The sequence below is a fragment of the Scyliorhinus canicula genome, chromosome 10 (genome assembly GCF_902713615.1).
Source record: "Scyliorhinus canicula chromosome 10, sScyCan1.1, whole genome shotgun sequence".
In the NCBI taxonomy this organism is placed as follows: Eukaryota; Metazoa; Chordata; class Chondrichthyes; order Carcharhiniformes; family Scyliorhinidae; genus Scyliorhinus; species Scyliorhinus canicula.
The window spans coordinates 85779236-85798494 of NC_052155.1; the positions used below are offsets into that span (position 1 = coordinate 85779236).

The 19259-nt window shown below is 49.3% G+C and overlaps 1 protein-coding gene across 5 annotated transcripts in view; it reads left to right on the plus strand.

Moving 5' to 3' along the window:
* The first annotated feature begins 8940 nt into the window (after nt 1-8940).
* spidr (scaffold protein involved in DNA repair) overlaps nt 8941-19259 on the plus strand; it is a 417755-nt gene continuing 407436 nt past the window's right edge. For 3 of the 5 annotated variants that reach the window (XM_038809295.1, XM_038809300.1, XM_038809296.1), the window contains exon 1: nt 8941-9042. In XM_038809295.1, coding sequence (XP_038665223.1) covers nt 9022-9042 — 21 coding nt within the window. In that variant the 5' untranslated portion in view covers nt 8941-9021. The other 2 variants (XM_038809297.1, XM_038809298.1) reach the window with 2 other exon arrangements.

The following is a 19259-nucleotide window of genomic DNA, read 5'->3' on the forward strand; positions in this document are numbered from 1 at the left end:
TTCAATCCAGATGATGGGAGTCTTGCCCATTGGCTAGAGAGCCAGCAAAAACACCATGCCACCCCTCTTTCAGAAGGCCCACTATATCAAATACCAGTCAGGCACTCAAGTGGCCAGCAATAGGTCTTCTCTGAGGTCAAGGAATCTGGGGCAGAAAGCACCCCCCCCCCCCCCCCCCCCCCCCTCCCCCAGTCCTGAAAGCATCAGCACCAGCGAGAGTGTTGGTAGCCGCTGGCAATGCATCAATCAGACTTCCACGATCAGTGAGTCAGAGTGAAGGTGGGATGGAAGTCTCATAGAAGGGTTACTGACTGGGGAGTGAGGGTGAGAGGCATTGGGGTCAGAAGAAAGAGCAGGGAAGCAGTCTTCAGCCAATTTGATTCTCTCCATGTGATGCCAAGAAACAGCTGAAGGCAATGGATTCTACAAAGGCCATGAGCCCTACAATGTTCCAGCAATAGTTCTTAAGACTTGTGCTCCAGAACTTGCCATGCCCATGACCAAGCTGTTCCAGCACAGCTACTACACTGACATCTACCCAGCAATATTAAAAATTGCCGGGTATGACCTGTAGACATAAATCAGCACAAATCAAAACCTGGTCAATTTCTGCTCTGTCAGTCTATTCTCAATCATCATTAAAATGGTGGAAGGGGTCATCAACTGTGCGATCAACCTCCTCACTGACACTTAGTTTGCGTTCCACCAGGGCCAGGTTCACTCAATTCCTGACCTCATTACGGTCTTGGTTTAAACATGAACATAAAAGCTGCACTCCAGAGGTGAGATGAGAGTGACTGCATTTTTAAAAAAATGTATTTATTACCAACATAAACAGGTTACAACACATAAAGCCCCTGGAAAACATACTTCCCAGCAGTCTGTACAAATCTTTTCCCCTATTTCACCCCCCCCCCCCCCCCCCCCCCCCCCCCCGCGTGACGAACAGCTCCTCCAACAGTCACAAACATCCTCCATCTTTTCTCAAACCATTTTACAGAGCCCCTCAACTCATACTTTATCTTCTCTACTCGCAGGAAGTTGTACAGGTCACCCAACCAAGCCACTGCCCCAGGTGGTGATGCCGACCGCCACTCCAGTAAAATTCGCCGCCATGCAATCAGAGAAGTGAAGGCCACGACATTGGCTTTCCTCCTCTCCATGAGCTTCCCTGAAACCCCAAATATCGACACCGGGTTGTTGTATCTGTCCAATTCAGACAATTCAACCAGCTCTTTAATTAAAGTTTATTTATGAGTAGAACAAAGTAGGACACAGATATAAGGCAACACACTTTATTAAATATAGATAACCCATAAATTACCCACAATACATACAAGTGCGGCACTGTGGCATAATGGGTTAGCACTGCGGCCTCACGGCGCTGAGGTCCCAGGTTCGATCCCAGCTCTGGCCCCGGCAGCTTGTCTGAGTTCTGTATATTCAGATTCTGCAGACTGTGGTTTTTAAAGTGCCCAATTCTTTAATTTAAGATATCCGATTTAACCGGTCTTAAAACTAGGCCCTGATTATTACTACAGGGTCCACCTCCTCCTCCACTATCCTGGCTAAGACCACGCACACTCCTGCCCACAATCTTCGCAATTTTTCGCAACCCCAAAACGTGTGCGTGATTCACTGGCCCCCGCCCACACTCATCTGCTATCCCTTGAAAGAACCCACTCATTGTTGCCCGCGTCATATGCACCCTGTGCACCACCTTAAACTGTATCAGGCTCATCCTTGCACAAGAGGAGGTCCCGTTTACCCTATGCAACGCCTCATTCTATACTTCCCAATTGATCTCCCCTCCCAACTCCGCTTCCCATTTCTTCGTGATCTTCACCACCCGCTCGCCTCCCTGCTCCCCCAGCCACTTATATATATCCCCAATTCTTCCCTTCCCTTCCACATCCGGAAGCAGCAGTCGCTCCAGCAGGGTGTATCCTGGCAACCTAGGGAACCCCCTCCTTTCGTGCAAAGTCCCTACCTGCAGATATCTGAACTCACTCCCCCTCGGCAGCTTTACCCTCTCCCTTAGCTTCTCGAGACTGGCGAACTCTTCCTCCAAATACAGCTCCCTCACCTTGGCCAGTCCACTTCCCTCCATCTCCTGTATACACTATCCATCCCCTGGCTCAAACCCGTGATTCTCACATAGCGGTGTTAGCACCGACATCCCTTTCACCCTAATATGCCTCCTCAATAGATTCCATATCTTCACCGTGGACTGCACCACCGGGCTCCTTGAATGCCTACTTGGAGCCATTGGCAATGCTGCCGTCACCATAGCCCTCAAACTAGACCCTTTACAAGATTCCCTCTCCATCCTAATCCACTCTACCCCTTCTCCTTCCCACCATCGCTGCACCTTATCCACATTCGCTGCCCAATAATAATGAAGCAGGTTCGGCAACACCAATGCCCCCTGCTGAGAGTGATTGCCTTTGACAGCAAGGCAGAATTTGACCAAGCATGACGTCAAGTAGCCCGAGCAAAAGGAGCCAATGGGGGTCGAGGGGGAAAAGCTCCGCTGATTGGAGTCATAGCTTGCACAAAGAAATATGGTAGTGGTTGTTGGAGGTCAGTCGTCTCAGTTCCAAGAGTTCTTTTGGATAGTGTCCGAGGCCAAACCATTTCAGCTGCTTCATCAATAACCTTCCTTCCACATAAGGTCAAGTCAGGATGTTCGCTAGTGATTGCACACTGCTCAGCACCATTCGTGACTTCACAGATCGTGAAGCAGTCCTTGTCCAAATACATCAAGACCTGGACAATATCAGTGTTTGGGCTGACAAGTTGCAAGTAACATTTTCCCCACACAAGTGGCAGGCATTGACCATTTCCAACAACAGAGGATCTATCCATCGCTGTTGACATTCAGTATCATTATCGCTGAAACTGAACTGCGTTAGTCCACAGTAAATACTGTGGCTACAAGAGCAGGTCAGAGGCTAGGAATCCTGCAATGAGTAACTCACCTCCTGACTCTCAAAGCCTGTCCATTATCTACAAGTCAGGAATGTGATGGAATACTCTCCACTAGCTTGGATGAGTGCAGCTCCAACAACACTGAAGCAGCTTGACATCATCCAGGACAAAGCAGCCCGCTGGATTGGCACCCCTTCCATAAACATTCAATCCATCCACCATTCTTGAACAGTCACAGCCGTGTGTACCATATCCAAGATGCATTACAGAAACACACCAAGGCTCCTTAGGGAGCACCTTCCAAACCCACAACCTCTACCATCTAGGACAAGGGCAGTAGATACTTGCGAACACCACCACCTGGAGGTTGCCTTCCAAGTCACACATAGAATTTCATAGAATTTACAGTGCAGAAAGAGGCCATTCAGCCCATCGAGTCTGCACCTGCTCTTGGAAAGAGCACCCTACCCAAGGTCAACACCTCCACTCTATCCCCATAACCCAGTAACCTCACCCAACACTAAGGGCAATTTATCATGGCCAATCCATCTAACCTGCACATCTTTGGACTGTGGGAGGAAACCGGAGCACCCGGAGGAAACCCACGCACACACGGGGAGGATGTGCAGACTCCGCAAAGACAAATGACCCAAGCCAGAATCGAACCTGGGACCCTGGAGCTGTGAGGCAATTGTGCTATCCATAATGCTACCGTGCTGCCCTAACATCACCCTGACTTGGAAATATATCGCTGTTCCTTCACTGTCGCTGGGTCAAAATCCTGGAATTCTTTTCCTAACAGCTCCATTGGTGTACGTGCACCACAAGGACTGCAGCTTGACCGCTCACGATCACCCTCTCAAGGGCAGCAAGGGATGGCAGTAATTGTTGGCCTCGCCAATGATGCCCACATCCTATAAATTAATTTTTAAAAGGCACAAAGTCCATGATGAGAAACAAAGATCATGATGTCTGCCACTCAAGGCTCTAATTTACCTGCTGCCGTATCTGTCTGCATCTCATGCAAATGTAGTTAATCTGATGTGACACTGTACATATGGATTAAAGACCCAATTATAATCTTCAGATGAAGCAGGGCTAGAAGGCTTGAGATATTTGGACCAGGGCATGGAGATGAAATGTAGTTTGTCCTATAGTAAATTATAAATTTCTATCTGCACAGTTATGATATAAGTTGGCTACGTAAACTTGTCTTAATAATAGTACTTTACTGCTCATCCATTGGGTGGCAGACAGAGAAGGGCTAATTACAGCCTGACAACATTTAATAAGTTTAATTATATAAGCAAGTATGCAAACTTTACAAAGGAAAACATCAGCAGGTTGTAAACACAGATGTAATTTTTTTTATGCACATAACATATTGGTTTTAGTTAAAACTATTACATAGTTTTGGGTGGTGCCGGTTAAACAAAATGCCCCTTAACGGGAGTTTAATTACTCCTGACACAAGACAAGGTACGGTGTATATATTTGTTCAGCCATAATAACCAAAGCTGACCCAATAATTTATATCTAAAATGTAGCAACAACATATACAACCTATTATGATTGTTATTTTTTTAAATAAAGAATACATTATTTTAACACAGAAATAATTGACTTTTAAAAATAATCAAGCTGTCAGAAATTCCTACTGGAGAATTCTGGTTGGCAGAGGGCCGGATGATGCAAAGTTTATTGCAATTCATTATTTTGCTGAGCTTTGACATTTTCAACAAATAGTTGGAATGGCTTCTATTTTAGTTCTAATATTGACAAGCTGGGAGCAACCAAGTAATAGTTACAAAGCAGCTCTTCAAGCTTTAATAATTAAGACATTGACTAAGATGGGAGCGTAGTGAGAACAAATCATCCGACTTGGGGTAAAACAAAATCGAGTCTTCATCGACCCTCTGAAAGAGCACCCTGATGCACCATCAATTGGATACGAGACGAAGATGTGATCCAAACAAAAGGCTTTAATGCACAAGATGAGTGCCCGGCAGCAGACGTACAGAAGAATGGCCGACTGCCGGGGGACACGGGTTCTTATATCCCGCCCTGTAGGCGGAGTTACCTACCTCTCAGCCAATCGGCTGAGAGGCACATGACTTACTCGGGCCAATGGGCAGCAAGTCCTCTGCACCAATGGCAGCTCACCTCTGAGGTACCATAATACCCCTAGTCATACTACCACATTCACCCCTTGTTGAAAAGGAAGTCGGGGTCGGGGGGGAAGCGGGCATGAGGGGGGGTGGTGTCCCGTGAGTACGTGAGACTGGTAGTATGACTAGAGATGTTTAGGCCGTGCCGTTGCATCGATGGCTGCCCACTGACCCGTAACTAATATGCAAGAGGAGAAAAGAACAATAACTATGTACAGTGTGCATAATCGGGGGGGGGGGGGGGGGGGGGGGGGGGGGGGAATGGGTGAATAGTCAACGAACGAAAAAATCACAAGAGTCCATCCGCAGCCAGAGGTCCACACGTAGGTCACATCGATTCAATCAGTCGAGTGGGCGCCTTCGATGTCCTGCTTGACCTGCGTAGTGGTGCCGGTGACATCGGAGCGATGGTCGTCCGTGACTCCGGGAGCGATGGTCTTGTTTCTGTGTCCGTACCCCTGGTTGGAGCTAGCGGGGGCCAGGCCGGGGGAGGGGGTCCCTGTCCGCTGAGCTGTGGGTGCGTTGTTGCTGGGGGCAGTGGGTGTCGGGGGGGGGGGGGGGGGGGGGGGGGGGGGGGTTGGCTGGTGCTGGGGGCTGTGGCCGAGATCCGGCGGCTGCCAGGTCCCGGAGGGAGACCGTGTCCTGTCGGCCGTCGGGATACTCCACATATGTGTATTGCGGATTCGCGTGGAGTAGCTGGACTCTTTCGACCAACGGATCCGACTTGTGCACCCACACGTGTTTCCGGAGCAGAATGGGCCCGGGGGTAGCCAGCCAGGTCGGGATTGGGGTCCCTGAGGAATACTTCCTGGGAAAAACCAGGAGATGATCGTGAGGCGTTTGGTTCGTGGCAGTACAGAGAAGTGACCGGATTGAGTGGAGGGCGTCTGGGAGGACTTCTTGCCAGTGGTAGACTGGGAGATTTCTGGACCGTAGGGCCAGCAGGACGGTCTTCCAGACCGTACCGTTCTCCCTCTCTACCTGCCCGTTACCCCGGGGGTTGTAACTGGTCGTCCTGCTGGAGGCGATGCCCCTGCTGAGCAGGAATTGACGCAGCTCGTCGCTCATAAATGAGGACCCCCGATCGCTATGATTGTATGTGGGGTAACCGAACAGGGAGAAGATGGTATGCAGGGCTTTGATAATGGTGGCTGTGGTCATGTTGGGGCAGGGGATGGCGAAGGGGAAGCGGGAGTACTCGTCAATCACGTTGAGGAAGTACGTGTTGCGGTTGTTGGAGGGGAGGGGACCTTTGAAGTCCATGCTGAGACGTTCAAAGGGGCGGGAAGCCTTTATCAGGTGCGCTCGTTCAGGGCGGTAGAAGTGCGGCTGCACTCCGCCCAGATGTGGCAGTCCCTAGTGACTGTCCTCACCTCCTTGATGGAGTAGGGCAGGTTGCGGGTCTTTATGAAATGGAAAAAGCGGGTGACCCCCGGGTGGCAGAGGTCCGCGTGGAGGGTTCGAAACCGGTCCACTTGTGCGGGACAGGGCAGCGGGAGGCTCGTTTAGCTTCCCAGGACAATACAAGATGTCGTAGTTGTACGTGGACAACTTAATCCTCCACCGCAAGATTTTATCGTTCTTTATCTTGCCCCTCTGTGCATTATCAAACATGAAAGCTACTGACCGTTGGTCTGTGAGGAGGGTAAACCTCCTGCCGGCCAGATAGTGCCTCCAATGTCGCACAGCTTCAACTATGGCCTGTTCTTCCTTCTCGACCGAGGAATGTCAGATTTCGGAAGCGTGGAGGGTCCGGGAGAAGAAGGCCACGGGTGGCCGCCAGAGCAACATCAGATGCGTCGCTCTCTACCTGAAAGGGGAGGGACTCGTCGATAGCGCGCATCGTGGCCTTTGCAATGTCTGCTTTGATGTGGCTAAAGGCCTGGCGGGCCTACATCGACAGGGGAAAGGTGGTGGACTGGATGAGGGGACGGGCTTTGTCGGCGTAATTGGGGACGCACTGGGCGTAATATGAAAAGAAGCCCAAACAGCGCTTGAGGGCTTTGGGGGAGTGGGGAAGGGGGAGCTCCATCAGGGGGTGCATGCGTTCGGGGTCGGGGCCTATCACTCCGTTACGCACTACGTAGCCGAGGATGGCTAGACGGTCGGTGCTAAACACGCACTTATCCTTATTGTAGGTCAGGTTAAGGAGTTTTGCGGTACAGAGGAATTTGCGGAGGTTGGCGTCGTGGTCCTGCTGGTCGTGGCCGCAGATGGTGACATTGTCGAGATATGGGAAGGTTGACCGTAAACCGTGTTGGTCGACCATTCGGTCCATCTCCCTTTGGAAGACCGAGACCCTATTCGTGACACCAAAAGGAACCCTTAAAAAGTGGTAGAGTCGCCCATCTTCTTCGAACGCAGTATACTTTCGGGGCCTGTATGAATATACACATTTGCCCTTTGGAGTATCCTCTGCCTGTGCTATTTTTCAACGCGTTATGGAGGGCATTTTGGGAGGTTTACCGCGTATTGCTGTCTACTTGGATGACGTTTTGATCACAGGGACGTCGGAGCAGGAACATCTGGAAAATTTGGAGGCTGTCCTTCGACGCTTTTCGGTGGCTGGAGTTCGTTTTTCAGGTGAAGGAAGTAGTCTACCTGGGTTATCGGGTGGACCGCGAAGGTTTGCACCCCGTGCAGAGAAGGTGCACGTGAGTGGAACCCGACGGAGCCAGTCCTGTCAAAGGTTCGGCATATAGTCCTGTATGGTGGGCAGCATAGACAACTCCCAGGCGCATCTGAAGCTTCCGCCGGCCGTGCCCCTACATCACTGGGAATGGCCAGGGCGGCCTTGGGCGCGCTTGCATGTGGGTTCCGCTGGCCCTTTTCAAGGATCCTTGTTCCTGCTATTAATCGACGCCCAGTCTAAATGGCTAGAGGTGCATAAGATGGGAGGCACAACGTCCTACGCAACAATCGAGAAGATGTGTTTGTCTTTCAGTATGCATGGCCTCCCCGAGGTGCTGGTCACGGACAACGGCACTCCGTTCACAAGTGAGGAGTTTGCGAGGTTCATGAAGATGAACGGCATACGCCACATCCGCACTGCCCCTTACCGCCCAGCTTCAAATGGGTTGGCGGAGCGCGCAGTGCAGACATTCAAACGAGGCCTAAAGAAACAGTCTTCCGGGTCGATAGACACGAGACTAGCTCGTTTTTTGTTTTCATATAGGACCATCCCCCATGCAGTGACTGGGGTAGCTCCCGCAGAACTCCTAATGGGCCGGAGACTTTGCACCAGCCTTTTCCGGACATTGCCGCAAAAGTACGCTGTGCACAAGTACTTGGACTTTGGGGGGGGGGGGGGGGGGGGAGGGATGTTAAAACATGCCTGCTTACCATTGGCTGGGGACTAATGACAATCCCACAATCCTGTAGGAGTATGAGCTTCCCCAATGAGGGGGGCGGAGAAATCATTAGCAGACTCCCTGCATAAATAAAGCTAGCCAGTTTGGAACCAGCAGAGAGAAAGGAGTTAGCTGCAAGGGAAGTTGCTGCTGTGGGTGTATATAGGCTATTGTAAATAAATGTTATTTCTTTGTATCCTGAAGACTCGTGCTGGATTCTTTGTGGCTCTCACAAAACAAGAGTAATGCACCTGGTGCCACTCTCCTGCCTTTTCCCTGCAAATTCAGACAATGATCCCTGTCTCTACTCCATTGACTGTAAAGGACTTTGGGATGTGCCTGAGGTCAGGAAAGGCGCTACAGCAATGCAAGTGTTCCTTATGTTGTGTTTCGGGCCTACTCTGTCTGGAGGGGCTGCATCTTCGCTGATACTCACCTACTTCCGCTTTAAGGTGCCAGCGGATGGGACAGTTTGGCGCAGGCTCAGTGCAGCCGCTTGCTTGGCTCCGCCCACATTGCCGTGGTAACGTGCGGCCCGGCCGAGCGAGGGCCTGAGCGGATGGAGTGGCACTATGTCGGGCACCACCAGGAAGGTACAGGCTGTTTACTGGGACAAGGCCGCAATCTGTTATCCTGACTGGAACTGGCCAGAGGGAGGGTTAATTCAATAACAGAGGCTGCTCCTACCTCAAGGGAAGTTGAATTGAGAGAACCTGAAACAAACACAGTAAATGCTGGGAACATTCAGCTGGCCAGTCGCCATCGGCGGGAAGAGCAGGGCCACCCGGTAACGCTTCAGGGATGGATTTGTCATTAGAAATAGGGGTGGGTGGAATTTAAAAAGGGACACAACAAAGGGAACGGCAGAAACACATTCATACAGCAGAACGCTAGCAAGGGATTCACTTGTTAAAAATAAGAGAATGGCTAATTGGATTGCAATTCCAGAATCACTTTGCTAAACAAAATTGTTAATTAAATTCAAGGACTCGGCCAGCTCTATCCGTGGTGATATGCATTACTACCTTCAGTGCTTCTTCAACATGTAGGAATATTGCTTCATCAGAGGGAGGGCTGTAGGTTGTAATCAATAGGTGGTCCCTGGCTCACGTTTCACTTGGCGCTATGAAATTTAATGAAGCCCAAAATCAATTATTGAGAAATTCCAGGGCCGCTGCCTCCTGACTGCATAACCTCTGTGCCTCCTCCTCTGTCGGACCTGTCCTGTTGTGACCTGGGCATAAGGTGTCTGGGATGTTTGTTGATTTGTGTCTCCCAGTTTTGACACATGTACCCAGAGGAGGACTTTTCAGGGTCTTTTGGTTTTAGCTGTGTTTAAATCTGATGCCTAGATCTGTCTAGTTTCCTGTACTTTTCTGCAGTGGTTTCATCTAACCTTGGTAGGCTATTTAAGAGGGCAATTTAGAGTCAACAACACTGCTGCAGGCCTAAACTTACATGTAAGACAGACTGGGTTAGGACTGCAGGTTTTCTGCAAAACCAGGGAAAAGTTAACCTGTTAGCGATCCACTAGCTTTGTGGTCACCACAACTGATACTGGCTTTTAATTAAATGAAAATCGCTTATTGTCACGAGTAGGCTTCGATGAAGTTACTCTGAAAAGCCCCTAGTCGCCACATTCCCACGCCTGTCCAGGGAGGCTGGTACGGGAATCGAACCATGCTGCTGGCCTGCTTGGTCTGCTTTAAACACCAGCGATTTAGCCTAGTGAGCTAAACCAGCCCCTGTTTCAATCCAGTTTCAAATTCACAAATTCAGTGGTGGGATTTGAACACACAATCTTGATTATTAGTCCAGATCTTTAGATTATTAGATAAAAAGATGCCGATGTCCATTGATCACAGGGCTGTCAGTTATAGTGGCTTGGGCAGTACCATCCCCGTGAAATTGTCAATGCTAACCTCCATTAGCTCCTTATTGCAATTTATTGAATTGAAATTGTCACCTTTGTCCTCTATCAGTGCAGCCTCCACTTGCATCCCAATTTAGAGTTCTTACTCTGACCTATACAACTATTCCTTTCTCCCCTTTCTTCTCTACTGGCTCTATAATCAATGATGAAAAAAATAAGGAAGACAATCTTTTGTTTCTCTAGCAGTGATGGGCAACTTGGCTGGTGAGTGGGCTGCGTGAGTGGCCTTCCATCATCTCAGTGGACTGCAAATTTGAAATTGGCCATGTTCACTCACCATTACCCCATGAATAAGATTGAATACATGTGGAATATTTCATAATGAATGATAGAAAACGTTTAGTCATTCATATATTAATAAAACTATTAACTTCAAATGGTAAAACCCAAATAAATGTTTACACTTTGGATGCAGAGGGAGCACATGACTGTCAATATTGTGTGCAATCAAATCAGCATGTACCTCACGTCATGTGCCCTTGCTTTCAATACATATCACTTTAGTCATACTGATGGAAACCAGCAGAATGTGGCAACACTACATGTGCAATTGTCATCAAAATGTTTCGTGGGTGTACTCCGAACCCAGATGGGCTGCAGATTTCCCACCAGTGCTCGAGCATCTTCCATGATCCCAGAATTTCCCAAATGTTTTATAGCCAATTAAGTACTTTTGAAGTGTAGTCACTGTTGTAGGAAATGTGGCCATCAATTTGCACCCAGCAATGTTCCAAGAAGCAATGTCCTAATGACCAGATAACCAGTTTTAGTGATGTTGGTTGATGGCTAATTATTGGTGACACCACTGGGGAAGTTCCCCATCTCCTCTTCAAAATAGTGCTATGAGATCTTTTCCAGCCACCTGAGAAAGTCGCTAAAGTCTCAGTTTAACATCTCAAACAATGGCACCTCCAACAGTATAGCACTCTTTCAGTACTGCATTGGTTGATAGCTGCCTGAGATTGTGTGCTCAGGTTTCTGGAATGGAACTTGAACTGAAAACACTCTGACTTAGAGGGAGAGTGCTGCCATTGGTCCATGGATGACGCATGCTGTTTTGGGAAACTGCTAAACTTCCCAATTTTGCTTACTTTTCTCCTCATTTAGGAGCTTCCTTCAGGAGCACATTTGACTGTGCCATCAATCAACTGCTTTCAAGTACTGATGTTTCGCTTCTGTAGATCATCTTGGAATATTTAACTGAGTACAGGCTGCAATATGAATACCAGTTGTTTCCAATACTGTCAGTTACATGGTACTGGGTGATATCCGTGCCCATTCATTACAGGGGCACAATTTAACCGCTGCGCCCGGAGAGGATCTGAGTGCGCCGGTTAAATAGCAGGAAAGGCCAAAATCGAGATTTGCGCTGGGTGCGAATCAGTTTGCCATGTAACCGGCCAGCTCCCGATGGCGTGTTCTGGATCTTGCCCAAATATGGCGAGCATATCATTGACCCCAATTTGCATCAATTTCCATCTCAATGGTAATATTGAAGTCGAATGTAACAGCCTCCCGGGAATGAACTGGCTCCTCAGTGAGAAATCATGCAGGCATCGTTTAGTACTCCTTTTTAAAAATGTGAAGTTAGTGCAATGATTGCTGTGGAGAACTGAGGAGGTGAGTAGCCATATCCATTTTTGGGCATGCAGCTCAAGGGCACCGGAGCTCTCAGGTGGGCTGGGCTTGAATGGGAGGCTTCCAGCTCGGGTGTTGGCGGGGGGGGGAATGGTTTCATCTGTGTGGGTTTGAAGCCATTTTTAATATTGTGGATACCCATAATAGGAGCAACTACAGCTGCTGCCTGTCTGTCCCTCCAAACACTTCCAGGACAGACCTTGTTTTTGGTTATATTCTGAAGGTCGCTTAACTCCCTTTGACTGAGCAGTTGGCAGGTATTCTTTTTGTTTTTTGTCTCGATTTTGTCTTTGGTGTGCAAGAGGTGTCATTATTTTCCTGCCTGTTGTGTGTTTTATTTCAGTGTTCTGTATTTGGCTCTGTTTATAATGTGCCGGACCTGTTCTGGACTGAACTGTGCCTCTTGGGATGGGGGGAGTGGTTTTATCTCTCCTCCGCCGTGCTCTGTGTTTGAGCGGCCTTTCAGGTGGGCTGGTGAGCCTTTCTGCTCATGTAGGTCATGTGTGGGGGGAGGGAGTGGGGGTGGGGGGTGGTTAGGGTGGAAGGGAGGCAGGCAGGCAGGCAGGCAGGCAAGTGTGTTCTGGGTGCCAAGTGATTGGTGTCATTGTTGTATTGTCTTTCGTATTTTCATACTATTTAAAAACTAAAATATTTGCAGGTTGTGTTTGCTGCTTGCTCCTGTTGGTGGCTGCAAATGTCTGGTCTGGAGGCTGAGTTGCTGTTTCCTTCCTATTCTGCAGCCGGAATAGAGGACATTTTTTTTCTAAGATACCTGTGTTCTGGAACACTGGGCTCAGGGGGACGTACGAGTCCAGAAGGCAATTAGCTTTGAAGCAAGAAGCCGTCTTCTGGGCTCCTCCTCAGTCTGATGGGTGGCCAGGTCTTCAGAGTGTGCGGTGGCACCCCAAGTACAGGGAAGCCGCCGCACACTCTGAAGACCCGGCCACTCATCAGACTGAGGAGGAGCCCAGAGGGGGGGCGCCAGCGACGGCCTAAAGTGTTCAGGCTTCGTTGGTATTCTAAGGACATGATGGACAGCATGTATTGCAGGAGACTCCATGTGCCACATCCTCATGGATGGCACCCCATGGAGGGTGAAGGACACTCTCCCCCGGTGGCCTTCAAGGTCCCCGTAGCCCCGAACATCTATGCCACATGTTCATTCCAGGGCTCGAGCGGGGATTTGTGCGGCACTTCACCTGCTACAGCCCACAAGTGCATCTGTGTGGTCACGGATGCCATGTATGCCTGAGCAGCTGACTATATCATATTTGAACTGTACCAAGTCCACAAAGATGACCGAGCTGCAGGATTTGCCACCATCGCCATGATCTCCCAGTTCTAGAGGGCAATAGATGGCATGCAAATCACCTTGTACGCACCGGGGTACCAGGGAGTGCCCTTCATTAACAGAAAGGGGTTCCACTCCCTAAACTTCCAACTCGTGTGCAACCGCCACATCCGGATCATGCACGTGTGTGTCTGCTAAACAGGGAGTGTGCATGACAGCTCTGTCCTGGGACATTTGCTGTCTTTGAGGACCACCCCAGGGTGGGAGGTTTACTCTTGCTGGATAAGGAGTACCCACTGAGGTCCTGGTTGCTGATCCTAGTGCGGTGGCCGGAGACTGAAGTGGATACCCAATATAGCGAGGCCCATGGTGTCACCTGTGCTGTCATTGAGCGGTGCAGCGATCTGCTCAAAATGTGCCCCCACCCCTCTCTGACTACCCTGTTCCACCGTCCAAGGAGATGTGTAACATCACCCAAGGGTGGATGGGCCTGTGTTGGCACTATCAGTGGGTCAAAATACAAGGCAGGAGAGTGATGATAAATCACTGTGAGATTAGCTCTGGTGCTCCTCAGTTTATGCCAAAGTCTGACTCCTGTCTTTCTGCTGACAGTGCGCTCACACACATCCTCTGAACGAAGTCTGCATCAGGGGCATTTGATCTTGGACCACTGTGCTGGGGAGCAGAGGTCAACACGAGCAGGGGGTGCAGGCAGGCCTGCTGTGAAGATTAATGTGACAGGGGCTTCACATGTATCAAGTGTAACATTTTTTTATTGTGAACACCTCCAACTCCGTTCCCCCAAGCTACAGCTAGTGACCTCCCGCCTTCCCAATCAGTGATCCTCGATCTTCCTGTTCTTACAGAGTTGACTGCTGTGACTAGACGTGTCCGCAGGATGCACATCAGAGCTGGATGCAGCCTGCTGCTTTTCGTGCCTCGTGGTCTTTGATGCCCTTGGCGGAAATCCTCTGGAGGGCCTGGAGTCGGAGGGCCTTGGTTGACTTATCGGTGTCATTGGCATCGCAGTGCCACCCTGTTCTGCCTGCTGTTGTCTCCTTAGTGGCAGGCCCCGGGTTGGCCTCCAGCGTTTCTTCTGCCCTGACGGTTCCTGTAGGCCCTGGTGGTCCCCATGGGACGGCGGAGCAGCTAAAACACTAAAAATTCAAAAAAGTAAAAATCTCATTCAACCAATTTACAAAGTATTTGTTTGCTTATGTTATACAGGAACTTCATGGTGAGGGCAGTATACAAATGGACTCTGCATCATCTGGCTCTGCCAGTCCTGGTGCCTCCCTGTTGACTGCACCGTAGTATTGACGCCCTCAGCAATGGTCCTCAGTGACTGGGCCACGCTCTGCAGTGCCCCGGCAGTGCCCAGCTGTGTATGAAGTCCCTAAGCGACATGATGTCGAGGCCCTCGGCCATGGTTGTCACGGACTGAGCCACGCTCTCTTGGGTGGGGGGGGGAAACAACGACTCCAGATGGCCTGGCCCCATGAGATGGAAACCCTGCAAGAAACTGTGGTCAGTAAGAGGGAGGACTATTTTGTCTGATGAACAACTCACTGGAGACCAGCAATCTGAAGGGGCAGTGGATCTTCACCTCTGTGGCGCGGGTCAACCTCGCTGTTGGTGACTGCTCTTTCCTCGGATAACCCCGCGATTTCGGGGGCCTATTCCTCAAAGGAGGTGAGGACTCGGATCTCTGGTACTCTGCCCTCCCCCTTGGTCCTTTCCCACTTATTATGGGCTATTTTCTCCTGTGGGGACAAAGAGAGCCTGATTTCAGAGGTGAAAGAATATTTTTGTACATGTGAGCTGCACTCTTCGATGGATTGGAGGAGTTTGCAGATGCAGATTGCATGCGTTGGCACTGTAACTGGACATGAAGAGGTAGTGCTGCTGAGTGGCAGGGGGTGCTGAGGAACAAGCACAAAGACGGTGTGAGGAGGGTGTGAGTGATTTGCTGATGGGGGTTTGGGAATTTAATGGGTGGCAGGCGGAACTGATGCCAGGAAAGAGGTGGTAACTTAACCTTGCAACTCGGTGGAGGTCATTGGTCTTCTTCCGGCATTGAAGGCTGATCCTCCTGGCCATGCTGCCCACACTGAGAGCCCGCTGCCACTGCCTCCCAGATGGTATTGGTGGCCTCCGACCCCCTCGAGGGACAGAATGGCCTGTCTCTCATTCCCAGGGTCAAGAAGCCTATCCAGGTCGGCATCCCCAATGCTAACAGCAGGTCTGCTCGCTGCCATGCTTGTGTGTTGACTGCAGTGAGTGGTGAGGGAGTGTTTAAAAGCAGTCCCACCCTTGTTTGCGGGCAAGATGCTGAGGCGCGAATGTAGCGAATCAGACAGCAAGACAGCCAATAATAGCGAGAAGCTCGGGGACTCATTACCGGCACTAAGTATCGTTAAATACGGACTGCAATCTCGCCAACGCGGCCGTTGAGAAACGCCCTGCCAATCACAGCCATTACAAAATTATCCTGTTAAATTGCGCCCCAGACTGTCTATGCAAATACACAATAATATCTAATCATATATTTTTATTATGCACTGCGGGACTGTGCAAAATTTCAACTTGGGAGGTGTGTGTGTGTGTGGGTGGGTGGGGGGGGAGGTTCAAATTTCAGTCTATTTCTTGGACACTTGATTTTAGTGGAATTGGGGAATGTTCATGTTGAGTAATTTCATTCTGCATAGTTTGGGTTTGGGCATGTTTGTATGTTCAACCAAATGATTAGGCTCCTGTTTGCACACTTGGATGTGGGATAACTTTCTGTTCTGGAATTAGGTGGGTTTAACTAACAGTTTAGACTGAAGGATTGTTCATGTTCCAAGGGCTGATTTAAAAGAATCCAGATTTTTTTTTTGTGTAAACAGGAGTAGATTAGAATGGGGTAATTACTGTAATTAATGCAGCAATATGAACTTGGACATTCGGGGATCCATGAAAAAATTTGTATTATTGCAAGTAATTTAAATAATAATAATCGTTATTACTGTCACAAGTAGGCTTACATTAGCACTGCAATGAAGTTACTGTGAAAATCCCCGAAAGAGTAAATGTTTAAAATCAAATGCCCATTTATCTGATCTATTCATTTTGGGGCTTGAAGCATATTGCTTCCAGGAGCCTGGATGATATATTGGATTAACAAAATGTACTTTCACTTCTGAAATCTGCATTTGGAGCTTTTATTAATGAATTAATGAAATGAAGCTCATGTACCTTTGATTGGGTTGTCAAACCCCACTACCTGGTGTTCAGTTTTATACCAGACTGTGCTTTTACTTCACAAATGCATGGTTGAGACTTGGACAGAGCAGAGCACGATATCAATATTAGTACAATTTGAGACTACAATACAAAATGATTACATTCTGCAGCATTGTCGATCCTCACTGATGAGGAAAGGAAAAAAATTAAACAATTCATTTTAAAGTTCATGTTCTGATTCTGTTGTGAAACATTTATGGGAAAAACAATTAAAACAAGTTGATACACAAGTGAGACTTAAAAAGGGCTGGGTTAGTCAGGTGTTTCGTTCTGGATTTGATGGAAGAGCTCGAGGGGTAGCGGTAATGGTCAGCAAAAGGTTCCAGATGGAGAAGGTCGTTGCAGATCATGGGGGTAGGTATGTGATTGTGACGGGCTCTGGAGGGGAGGCTAGTGATGTTCGTAAGTGTGAATTGTCCCAATTGGGACGATGTGGGATTCGCGAAGAAGGTGTGTGGGGCCATCCCGACTTGGACACACACAAACTGATAGTTGGGGGAGGGGGGGGGGGGGGGCAGCAAGGTGCTTGCTGGGCTAATGGTCGAAAAGGGAGGGGTGGACCTGGAGCTTTCTGCATCCGAGGGAGCGGGAGTACTCGTTTTTCTCAGTGGTCTATAAGGTGTACTCATGGATTGACCTTTTCATGGTGGGGAAGGCGCTACTGGCTGTGGTTAAAGGGTCGGAGTACTCAGCATTTGCAATATCATATCATGCTCCGCATTGGGTGGATATGGTACTGGAGAAGGGGATGGTAGAAACCAGGGTGGAAGTTAGATGTGGCACTGTTGGGGGACTGTGACAAAATAAAAAAAGTAATCGAGGAATATGTAGGTTTTAACTGCATGGGTGAGGTGTCAAAGGCGGTTGTCTGGGAGGCTTTAAAGGCGGTGGTGAGGGGTGAGGTGATCTCGTTCAAGGCTAGGCTAAACAAAGAGGAGAGTCTGGAACGTCAGAGGGTAATAGATTAGATACTGGAGGTATGCAGAAGATAGGGACCCAGCGCAGTTGGAAAAGAGGAAGGAACTCCATGTGAGCTTTGACCGACTATCTACCAGGGCAGCACGGTAGCATAGTGGTGAGCACAATTGCTTCACAGCTCCAGGGTCCCAGGTTCGATTCCTGGCTTGCATCATTGTCTGCGCGGAGTCTGCACGTTCTCCCCGTGTGTGTGTGTGGGTTTCCTCCGGGTGCTCCGGTTTCCTCCCACAGTCTAAAGTCGTGCAGGTTAGGTGGATTGGCCATGCTCAATTGACCTTAGTGTCCAAAATTTCCCTTAGTGTTGGGTGGGGTTACGGGTTATGGGGATAGAGTGGAGGTATGGGCTTGGGTAGGGTGCTCTTTCCAAGAGCTGGTGCAGACTTGATGGGCCGAATGGCCTCCTTCTGCACTGTAAATTATATGAAGGGAGGCGATTCACCAGTTGAAGCGAGGAAGGGGGGCAGTTTACGAGCATGGAGAGAAGGCGGGCCTTATGTTGGCGGGTCAGCTCCGTAGGGAGGCTGCGGCAAGGGAAATTGTCCAGGTGCGGGACAGGGCAGAGAAGTTGGTGGTAACTCCAGATCAGATTAACAAGGTCTTTAATGAATTCTATGAGAGGTTGTACAGATCAGAGCCACCTGGGGGAGGCCAGGAGATGCAGGAATTTCTAGATGGGCTGGAGTACCCAAGGTTAGGGGAAGGGGGCAGGGTTATCTTAGAGGGGGCGATAGTGGAGCAGGAGATAAAAGATGCAATTGGGAGGATGCAGTTGGGGAAAGTGGCAGGGCCGGATGGGTTTCCAGCGGAATATTATAAAAAATTGACAAATAAGCTGATACCCCTGATGGTGGGGATGTTTGAGGAGGCGATAGGGAAGGGGGTGTTGCCATAAACTTTGAGGCAGTCATCAATTTCCCTGTTCCTTGAGAAAGATAAGTGTTGAATAGGCCCATATTACTTTTAAACGTGGACGCATAGATATTCGCGAAGTTACTGGCAGGGAGGGGTAGGCTAGAGGAGTGCCTCCCGAAGGTGATAGGTGAAGATCAGATGGGGTTTGTGAGAGGGAGGCAGCTCTTTTCGAACATTAGGAGGATATTGAATGTGGATATGTGAATGTAGAGGGGAAGGAAACCAAGGTGGTTGTGGCATTGGACGCCGAGAAAGCGTTTGACCGCGTAGAATGGGGATACTTGATGACAGTTCGAGAGCAGTTTGGAATTGGACCCAGATTTGTGGACTGGGTAAAGCTACTGTATAAGGAGCCGAGGGCCAGTGTCTGCACAAATAACATTTCCTCTCCACCGTGGGACTAGGCAGGGATGTCCTATGTCCCCCCCTGCTGTTTACACTCGCGATTGAGCCATTGGCCTTCGCATTAATAAGATCGGGGGTATGGAAAGGGATAGTGCAGGGGGGGATAGAGGATAGGGTGTTCTTATATGCCGATGACTTGTTATTGTACGTGTTGGAACCAAGTGTGTCAATAGGGGGAATACTGGGGCTGCTTTGGGTGTTTGGTCTTTCTCAGGGTACAAATTAAATCTAGACGAGTGAATGTTGTGAAGTGTCTCGACCAGGGGTGGGGGCAGGAATGGGGGGGTTGCTATTCCGTAAGGCAGGGACTCACTTTAGATACCTGGGGTGCAGGTTGCTCGAGATTGGGGGTAGGTACAACATTTCTA